Source organism: Calonectris borealis, chromosome 13 (genome assembly GCF_964195595.1).
Source record: "Calonectris borealis chromosome 13, bCalBor7.hap1.2, whole genome shotgun sequence".
Taxonomy (NCBI): domain Eukaryota; kingdom Metazoa; phylum Chordata; class Aves; order Procellariiformes; family Procellariidae; genus Calonectris; species Calonectris borealis.
Genome location: NC_134324.1, coordinates 16,972,432 through 16,983,139, shown reverse-complemented (window position 1 = coordinate 16,983,139; position 10,708 = coordinate 16,972,432). Strand labels below are relative to the sequence as shown.

The following is a 10,708-nucleotide window of genomic DNA, read 5'->3' as shown; positions in this document are numbered from 1 at the left end:
ACAGCCTTCAGCAGTTATTTTTCACATGCTGCTTCTGGTGAATTTGTCTAGGAATATAATTTGGCAAAAATACCTAGGCTTTATTTTTATTGCAGAGTTCTTTTCTGAACGGCTCATGGCAAATGCAGGACAGTTTCTGCTACTTTAAATGAAACAGTAACACAGTCTCCTTTCCTGCAGAACCTCCTTGCATTACAAGAGAGGCACTGATGGCAAGGAAAGATGCCACAGAAGCTTGTACAGAATAGAACATGAGTTGCGTAATGACAGTTTTCAAGCCATTAACCTACTTAAAAGGTTAATTTGAACAAACTCGGCGCTTGCGTGGATACCATGTTGTGCTGCCAGTTGGCAGTCTGGGCTATGAGAGTGGACTGGTAGAAGCAAATAGCTGTTGTGGAAGAAACACACTCAAACTTTGTGTGAGAGGTCCTGGTTACTTCCCAAGTCTCCTGCTGCTTGATCCACAGCGCAGGCCTAGTGAACTTTGGTAGAAAGCTTGCTTTTCCTCACAGTAAAATACCACCACCACCTTCTACCTGTGCTAACAATGAGGTCTATGAACCCAGAAATACTTCCAGTCTTATGGTAGGTTATGACTCAAGAGCAGTCAAAGCTATTAGTATTTCAGCGGAAACGGAAAACTGATCTGTCTGATCCAGCAAACTGGCTTCTCTGCCATCTACCTAAGAACAAGCTCAGAGAAGTCTACAGAAGCAGCAGTTAGGTACCTGGAGCGCTGCACTCAAAACTCTAGCTTTGAAAACATCTTAAGAGTAGTCCCAGAGTTGCCTTGAGAAATAACTTCTAAAATACACAAAATTTTTTCAGTGTGAGTGTCAGTGCTTGAGAATAGTCTTGAGGAACAAGGCAGCATCAATGAAAGAGCCCCATATTGTCCCATCAGCCCACAGAAACAGGACTTGCTTGGACTGCAGCTGCAGATGTGGGAAAGGTAATCTTCATGTGTAGTCAGGTGTTGGCCTTTCTTTTGTAATTGCTAAGCAACAATTAGCACTTGTATAACTCTACCATTTGCACAGTGTCATGTTTGTTTAATCAGTCCTCACAACAGCCCTGTGAGGTAGGCGAGTAAGCTGCAAGAGGAGGATACTACTTATCCTACTTTACACTAAAGCATCAGACCTATAGATGAGATAGTTGTTCTCAGTCCCATTTCCCGGATGGGGAAATTCAGCAAAAACTTTAAAATGACCTGTCTGAGGCCAGAAAGGGAGTCCAGGATTTTGATGAACTGAGTAACACCTCTGTTCCAACATCAGTCCAAGCAAGAATTTAACACTTCACATTTAGTTTTCACTTAAATTCTGAATTCTACTCAAGGCATGAAATGTCTGGAAATGTACAAGTAATCTGTTAACTTACTGGTCTGCTAAGATGTGCCAGTAATCATGCTAAAAGTATTCAGCAATCTCATATTTACAGCTATGAACTAATTACTGATATGTATATACATACATAGAGAACTACACACAATTTACTGCACATTGATAACCTACTTTCACAGGATACAGTTTTCATATACAAAGGTTAAACTTTTTTAATTATTAAAACATCGCCACCCTGAACATAAAGCAAACATTTTTTTTTTTTAGTTTGAAACAAGGTACTCTTTATACAAACCTAGTTCTGAATCAAAAGCCTATACTGAAAATAGTCCCCATCTCATTCCTGCTAAATCTGTCTAACATGCGAGATTTCACTGGCATTTGCACTTCAACATGAAGCGTGGTCTGAAAGTTAATAACTGTGTACTGATTCTTACGTCTCAAGTACTGCATGTAAGACTTCCTCCTGAGAAGTGAGTTAAGAATTGCTTAGAAAACTGAAGTTATTCCTACAAAGAATTTTGAACCTTTGGACTAGCATCTGGTGAGTTTGGGTATTTCAAAGCTTCAGATTCACGTTAGCCTGAATTACAAAGATGAGACAGTTCCTGCTTTTATTTCTGTGGTGTCAGAAATGATACAAGCCAATTTACTACCTGATTTCACGTTGTAATGAAGGAAACCAATTTTAGCAGGGTTATTTCCTTTCAGTCCGTTACTGAAGATGGAGGAACTACAGCTCTGTGTGTGTGTGTGTTTTCTTTCTTTTTTTAAATGTCTCTCTCTAACGGGAGCTACTTACTGGAGAAGGCATTCACTTTCCCCTCCGTGGCTGTAGTCTGTGGGAGAGCTCCTAACAAAGTTCTTTGTTAGTGTTTGTAAGACTGGAGATGAGGTTTAATTGAGGGATTTGTGCTGAATGTTCTTTCGCTTTGAGTCTTAGTGCTGCAATGCTTGACGTTTTCCTTTCAACTGCTGCTGGATCAGTGAAGGCAGTAAGAGCAGGGTCTGACGGGGGTCCAGGAGCTTTCATTAGTACTGAAGCTGTTGTCATGAGAGGATTTAAAGCATTGAGAAACCTGTATTTGAAAAAAGTCAATATTATCCAAATTAAGAATTGTTTTGGAGAACAAGTACTTACTGAGTTGCAGCTTCCCCCACCCAAAGTATTAGAAAAAAACGTGCAAAAATTTCCAATTTCTTCCAAATGTACATTTGGTCTTCCAGAATGTATTTTAGCTTTATTTTGCAGTATAGTGTCTTGCCCTTAAAAAAAACCCAACAAAACCAAACCAAAAAACCCCACCCCAAACAAAAAACCAAACACTTTTAACTGAAATAACTAAGAGATGATCAGACATGGCACGCAGATACCTAGAACAGCAACCTTTTGCTTAACTCCTAATGCTAAATCCTTTCTAAACAAACCTTGGATGCTGCAGACCAGCCTGTTCTGTGAAAGCAATAAACCACCTCATAAAAAGACCAATTTATGTGGCTGTTTATGCAGCCAACTTGTTCAGACAAGGTTATTCCATGTGAAAAGTGGCATTTGTCTGTTAATGTGGAACTATGATATAGGCTATAATTTCAGCAAGAAGAGTGCGCTATGTTCTTTTTTTTCTATATATATATCTACACACCTATTATACGTATACACACATACACAACACACATGCTTTTTTCCTATCTTATGGGGTGCACTAGAGCAGCAGCAGCGTTTTGCTGATGAATTTCAGGTTGCTGGGCAAGAAAGCCCAGACAGCAGGTTCAGCTGAAATGAATTGCTGGAGTTCTGGGTGTCTGACTAGAGAGAAAGAAAAGGCGGCTAGTGGTGGGTTTGTTCTATGTGTTGAGAGCACATCACCTGCCAAGGGAAAAGGACTGGCTTTTAGTAGGACATGTAAGAATCAGGAAGCTCTCTCTCTTTCTCTCAGCCTCTCTCTCTAGAGCTGTGTCGCTCTTGCATATGTAGCCAGGCTCCTGGTCTCCTGAGAAGAAATGTCTAATACCTTTATTCTGTCAAATCACCTACAAGCCATGTCTGTCTGCAGTCACATCTTTATGGCATATAATCTGTGTCAGTCTATAAGATAAGGATGGAGCTGGAGCCACCTAAGATTACAGCAGTCTACGTGAAGACTGGAGTTCAGCGAGACCAAGATTTCAGTAAGTATGCACAATTATTCTTCAAAGAGCAATTATATGTTAAGTTTTTACTAGCATGACTTAAAACTAAATCTTGCTATTCCTAATCAAGTGATCCTACACAGGAACTAACTTCATTTTAGTAAGTTTATTTATCTATGGGAGCATGTTTATTGAGAACATGTGAATATCAAATGCAGCATTTTTTAACAGTTTTGAAATTTAGAAAAAAATTTAATTTTATACCTTCCAAAATGTGGATTTAAAATAGGATTTCTGAAGAGAGAAGTCCAGGTAAGGCTGCTGAGGCCAAATGGCCCTAAGGTTGAAGGACTAAAGGCTGGAGACATGGATGGCACAGCCAGTGTTGAAAGAGGCATTGACCTCCACGTGTGATCTAGGAGGGGAGAATGACTCAGTGGAACATCCAAAAATAGACCAAGTGGGTGCGTTAAGGAGATTCCTGGAACAGTCCCCAGAATTTCATTTTTTTCACGTTTCCTCCACTTTGCCCTTCTGTTTTGGAACCAGACCTTCAATAAGAAATTATAAAGGCATTAGCTGAACTTACTCTGCAGTTTGTCTTACCAGCTACTACTGCATGCAGTGATACAGGCGGCAAAATATTTACTGTTAAACCAAAAACCACTTTGTTAATATTAAAGATCCATTCATAAATGCCTCAGTAGGTTTATTAAGAAACAAATCAGTTATAAATATTGTAAATTTGACTACTCTCTAGCTCTGACTGAATAGTCTCATATGTTTTAAAGCCATTGTAATATATAAACCTATCACCTGAGAACTCATGATCAGTTATTAAAAATGATCATTCTTCCTTTCATAAGCTATTTATTGAAATTAAATTTCAACAAAGCCATTCGAGAGGTGGCTATTTCTGTAGAGATACCTCAGGAAGCAACTTAATCATGACTGTAAGAGTAACTAAGCCAAATAAATGGTGTGTGCTTTTTGTCTTGATAGTTGGACCATACATTTTTATACAGAAGATTCAAAAGTAAAATGCAAAGCTTTTGTTATCTACCATGAATGCAAACAGCATATAGTTACATGAAAGTGGATAACTGAACTGCAGTGAAAGCAATAAACTAGAAAATCTAGTAAGCAGCATTAGAACAGGATATCAAGCTGTTCCTAAAGGGGCTTTAGCTAGTATTGGTTTTGTGTAGTAAGGTGTTGAGTATATTGCCTCTTCAAGCCCGACTAGTCATTATTTTAGCCCATTAAACATCTTTAAAGTCAATCGAATCTACAGATCAGAAAACTGACTCTTCACACTGTTGTTCTTTAGCATTCACTGCACAGAACCTTTCAGACCCAGGATGGTAGCACAGGGTAAAGTGAAGAGCATGAACTCTAAAACAAGGGAGAAAGAGGACCTAAACCAAGGGTATTTAAAAATGGATGCTGCCGAGGTTGAACACTCAACATCCGAAAGTACTCAGCTGCTCAGGTCTTCTAGCCCCCCCCTGCAGTGGAGGCCATTGAAGGTGGATTCTGAACTGGATCTGGAAGAAAGGCATTAGCTATGGCCCATAATCTCATCCAGCAGTCCTGCATATAACTACTGTTGAAATTCAGTGAGCTCCTTGCGAGCACGTTCTATGTATAATACTTGAATGCACTAATCGGGATTCAGTATTTAGTAGAGAGCGGTAACACAAGGAACAAGTGTCGTTGGAAAGACCAACTTCTGTCCTGTACAGAATTATGGCTTTCTGAAATTTACTTCTGATTTAGGACAAAGGTAAACTTCAGATATGAAGGTCTTTTACCACGCAATGTAGATAACTTATTAATAAGAATCTAGCAAAGCCACTAAACCAAACTAAAATCATAAAATCAAATTGCAAAAATTCAAGTCTCAAAAAAATTACAACAGATGCTAAAAATCCCCTTGGTATTAGTATTTCTGAAATAATAAAATTCTATAGAAATCTGTACTATGACAAAATCTTTGGATGCAGAAGTTTTACGGATACCTGATTTTTTTAATAGTTATCTGCAATTATATGTCAGTCAAAAAATGTTTTCAAAGAGTTTTAAAGAGTCTATTGTGTAACATCTAAAAACCAGGTTTTGGGGGTTCCCAGCTTCACTGCTTGCTTTAGTCTCAGACATGCCATATAACCATTTCCAGTGATGTGACTTACCTTCAGGTGCTTAAATAATATTAAGTGTGTCTGGAAGGAACGCCCGCCACACACCAGGGTGCTGATACCCAAACGAGAAGGCTGTAGCATGCCACAGCTTTGCTGTCCTGAGTTTGATGTTGTTCCTATATATGTCAGTAACAATTTACTCTTTCAAAGCACTCTCTATGGGGTTCTCGGGAGCCAGCTGAAGAATGACCACTCCAGTCCTTTAATTGCATATATTATCTTTACACTGGGAAGTTGCTGTCCTCCTGGAGGAGGGATTCATACCCCTCAGGTTATGTACGTAACACAGAATTGTCTCACTGTACAGGCACTCGGCAGAGAGAGGTGCCTTTAGAAGAAAAGTCAGCACATCAAAATTTTGAAGTTGGTACTTAAAATTCTTGAGTGCTCTGACTCGTTCTTTGGCCACTTCTCCAGCAACCACAGGCTTTAAATGACCAGATGTCTTAGAACGGAATATCTGAACTAGTGACCAGATGGCTATGCCTGCATGACAGTGAGGACTAGACACTTGGTCTGTATTAGTCCAAGACAGGGGTCTGGTAAGAAAAATGAACTCAATTACTGGGATCGGATGACTTTAAATCGCTGTAACCAGTAATCCCAAATACTTCTAACTGGAGCTTAGCCGAGATCTCACAGGAGAAGACCACCAACTCAAAGGTGTTAGTGTTTACTATGAAAATAAAATCCAACTAAAAGGGCAGTGAACTGTCTTACACTGCAGATATGCAGACAAAACCTTTCCTAAAAAGGATAAAACAAATGCTGCAAAAGTACTAATTTCCGTACTAAATCTTAGTATTGTTCTTCAATCTGTTCTTCATAAAGAAGCCTAACATGAAATGAGATATCTGCTTTTCTGCTTTCTCTGTCCTAAAGTGAATCCATTTGATCACTCAGATGTGCGCTTTGACTGCAAAATAACTTTTATAATGTTACAGGTGATTTTGGGTTTACAACCAAACTTAGTCATCTCTCAAATTTTGTATTTATCAAACTGGAAGGAAATACCAGCATAGATATCTAATAATTATCTTTAGAAAAAAAACTGGCTTTCAGTTCCTTACTGGTACAAGCTCATCAATGCAAGTGATAAAAGGAGCAAAGGCATGCCTCATACTTTACACTGACATGACAAAGAGCTTTCAAAGTTTAGTGCATACATCATAGTCATTAACATTCAGATTAGTCATCTTGAACCTTTTGTTAAGCAGTTTTCCTTTGCTTCCAATAAAAGGATTAACTTGCCTTTACTCTATTTTCAGATACATTTGAAGTGCCAAACTAAACATAACAGTAACTGCTATACCAGTCTTAAGATTTTTATGGTATGACTATATCAGTGGTAAAATAGTTTGGAAAGAATGCATTACTTAATACTCAAAGATGAGTTTTAAACCGTCAAGTTTCAATTGTATGCTAAATATTACCCAGATTATTTTTGTAATTACTAGCACCACAAAATCTGACAAAAGAGATTTAGGTCTTTTAAAAAAGAAAAAGGTGAGCATGTAAAATTTGATAGCTTTCTTGCTGTAATTTTCTTTGAAAATGTATCCTATTTAATTGATGTAATCGCTAACGATGATAAAAAGACACCTAGATGTAACTAATTGTATTGTGTTTCTGCTGTAGCTGAACACAGGATCATAATCAGAAAATATGACAATGATGCTTAGATCAGTTACATTTGTAAGCTAATGTTTTAACACTGATGCAGTTTATGGTACTGAAATACCCAAGTAATGTTTCACTCATCACATTAAGAAAATAAAATATTCCTTTACCTTTTTCTTATTTTCCTCCCATCCTAACAACATGAATTATGAGAAGTGGGATGGCAACAACAAATGTGAATGCTATTGAAGAGCATCCCAACATGGCTTCAGATTATGAAAAAGTTTTGCAGGCTCTCAGACTACCCCTTTCCCAAGGTAAGGAGGAATACAAAGATTCTTGCGGCCATCTCCCTTCCTCTATACAAGCAAATAATGGGGGGTGGGTGAGGGGGATCTCTTTGAAGTGATGCTGAAATGAGAATAAGTTCATGGGCAATTTTTTTTTCTTATTTGTTCATTTTCATGTAAGACTCAAAATGCAAGAGTGAGGGACAATGTAGTGGCTGGTACCCATTTCAGCTGGTTGACAGAGGGTCCTCCCCAGAGAAGCAGACCTCAATTTGAAAACACACTGAGGTGAAGAAATGGTCTGACTGCATTTGGTAAGATTAGTTTCCTGGGTTTACACTTGAATAAATAAAAAGATAGATACCACTTTTCATGTTAGCTAGTTTAGCCAGGGACCATGGGAGAGGTATGGAAGTCTTCATTTCACACAGGGCACCATATAGAGCAACTATGAGCACAGGCATATGAGGCAAGTATTTGGGAATTAAGATAGCTTGTTAAGTACAGTACATCACCATCTACATAGTAGCTGTTCCTACACATCCTCTTCCCTCCAGGCTAAGTTGTCCCCCATCTACCACAGGACAAGAACACATACACAGGCAGAGGCGCTGTGCGCTGGAAGTTCACCCTAAGCAAACTGTGCTGACTCTGTGTTTATGCCCAGGAGACTTGTGTTAAGATCTGACAAGGAGTAAGGAGGTGCAAGGAACAGCTCTCTGCTGTTCCTTCCATCTGCTGGGGATACGTCAACTCTGCTATTTCTCCTGTTAATTCCTTCTTGACTCCATTAAACTTAAACATTTCCATTTCTTTTAGATGAGTCAGTAGGGGAAGAGTTCCTCTTTGCCATCTACCACTGCACCATTCCTTCACGGGTCAAATGGACTACAGAGCAAGTACTCCACAAACTGAACATGACAGTAACAGGTAAGTTAACAGCTTTTTACCCATGTCCTTTCCACTGGTAGATGCCATGTGTAATGGCCAGATATTGGGGTATTTCAGTGACTAGAGGTTTTCGTGATTGTTGGTGGTAGGGAGAGGGGAGGGCACATAATTTACTCAAGTCCACAAAAGAGAGATGAAAAGTCCATCTAGGTATCCTCAGATGAGTCAATTATGAAGTACCGTTCATACTTCTAAGGCCTTTTCTGAAGATGGTGCATATTAAAATAAAAAGCTAAAAATCTTACAGCTTTACAGACGTTAGCTAGTGTGAACCATCACAGATCCAGTGACTGAAGTAATGACAACGTATACAAACAAGGATCTGGCATCAACAGTAACAAAGCTATGCAGGAGTAAGTAGGGCTGTCATGCTGAGCAGCTGCACCAGTTCTCAGCCTTTCACAAGTATGCACGTACCCAGAGCTGTGCTGGAACAGTAGTTCAGTCAGTATCTGATATACAGCGCAAGCCAAATTCAGCACAATTTTCATTTTGAGCTTAAAAATACTTTGAAAGCCTTCACACCTTTTGAAACGACATTTTTTTTTCCAAAGCTAATGTTTCTGTATCAAAAGGGATTTCTAGCTTATACAAGAGATGAATCTGAAGAAACTGCTTAAGAGGTACTGTTAACTATGAGTGCTCAGAGTCATGAAAACCTTCTAGGGTCATTTGTAGTTTAAGAAAACTGCAGGCTACGAGGTGATTAGTGTTTGTTGCTGTATGCTGAAGTTCTATGGGCGTTGCTACTATTGCAGCCCAGCTAGGCCATAAAATTCTCCTGGACAGTGCCTGACTGTCATTTGAACATCAAATGAATCTTTTATTTGTTTTAACCAGTCATTTAGAAGTGTGACTGTTTTATTGAGCTATAAGTTAGAGCAAGAAAAGGGTGTAAGCTTCTCTGAAGCCTAGGTAAATAACTTCGGATGCCCCACAGAACCCTTCATTTGCTGTAAACCAACTGATTTTTTTTTTGTATATCGTGTTTATAATCTCAGAACTCAGGAGACAGCACCTGCCTTTAGAGTCATGAAGATGGCAGCAAATCTGAGTGTGAAGAGCAATCTGGGAATGTTTCTAAGACGCTGTTTTCCTGTCACTGAGGTAACTTGCCAATTTCTCCGTCCTTTAAGAACTAACTGAAACGGACGGCACCCAGCACCCCGACTTCGTGCGGCCCCCTCCGCTATTACCTCCTCGCCCAGCTGAGGAAGGGGGGATAAAGCTATTTTCAGTACCTGCCCTCAGCCCTCCTGGGGAGGTTTTGAGACCCGACCCCAGCCCCGGGAGGCCGCGGAGGGAGGCAGACAGGGGCCCTCGGCACTCACCTGCACGCGGGCTTCCGTCAGGTCCAGGCGCACGGCCAGCTCCTCTCTGCGGGGGCAGCACACCGTTAGCCGCCGCCTGCCTCAGCGGCGCCCGCGGCCCCGGCCCTCCGCCCGCCCGCCCGGGAAGGCCGCCCCCTCCCGCCGGCGGCCGCTACCTGGTGAAGACGTCGGGGTAGTGGGACTTGCGGAAGGCGCGCTCCAGCTCCTCCAGCTGGAAGGTGCTGAACGTGGTGCGGTACCGCCGCTGCTTCCTCTTCAGCGGACCCGGCGCCTCGCCGCCCGCTGCCGCCGCGCCGGGCGGGCGCCCCCCCCGCCCCGTCGCCACCGGCTGCTCCGCGGGGGCGCGCGCTCGGCCGGGTCGCGGCGGCGCCGCGCGCTCCTCGCCTGAGGGGAGAGAAGCGGGGAGTTACCGGGGCGAGCGGGGAGCGCCCCGCCGCCAGCCGCGCCGCCCCTCACCGTGCCGCCCCGCGGCGGGGCCCCGGCCCAGGATGCTGTCGATGAAGTAGGAGGTGAGGAGGTGCAGAGCCGGCGGGGCGGCGGGGGTCGCGCTCTGCATCGCGGCGGGCTGGCGCCGGGCAGGGCCCCCGCGCCGCGCCGGGTTTTATTGGCGCGGGCAGCGCCCGGCTCCGCGCCCCGGCATTAGCATTTCATTAGCGCGCTGGCGTCAAGGCCGGGGGTGGGACGCGCCGGGCCCCGCTCGCTGCGCAGGGGCCGGGCCCGGGACGGCCTTCCCCCGGGCGGGCGGGCGGGCGGGCGGATGCACGGAGAGCCGCTCGGTCGGGGTTGCCCCACCGCGAGGCCGCCCCACAGCCGGGCTCCACCCTTGGACCGGAACC

The 10,708-nt window shown here is 42.6% G+C and overlaps 1 protein-coding gene across 1 annotated transcript; it reads right to left on the bottom strand.

Annotated features, from left to right (window-relative positions):
• Positions 1–1,037: 1,037 nt before the first annotated feature.
• LOC142087516 (homeobox protein ARX-like) lies at positions 1,038–10,172 on the bottom strand. Its single transcript, XM_075161817.1, has 4 exons — positions 10,028–10,172; positions 9,873–9,918; positions 3,744–4,030; positions 1,038–2,428 (listed from the first exon to the last, which is right to left on the bottom strand). Exons 3-4 carry the CDS (start codon positions 3,875–3,877, stop codon positions 2,203–2,205), a joined length of 360 nt encoding a protein of 119 aa, XP_075017918.1. The 5' UTR covers positions 3,878–4,030; positions 9,873–9,918; positions 10,028–10,172; the 3' UTR covers positions 1,038–2,202.
• Positions 10,173–10,708: the final 536 nt, after the last annotated feature.

Coding starts and splice junctions, on each gene's coding strand:
- LOC142087516 (XM_075161817.1), bottom strand. CDS start 3,877: ATGCCTCTTTCAACACTGGCTGTGCCATCCATGTCTCCAGCCTTTAGT. Junction 2,429..3,743: donor TTAAATCCACATTTTGGAAG/GTATAAAATTAA, acceptor TTTCAAATACAG/GTTTCTCAATGCTTTAAATC.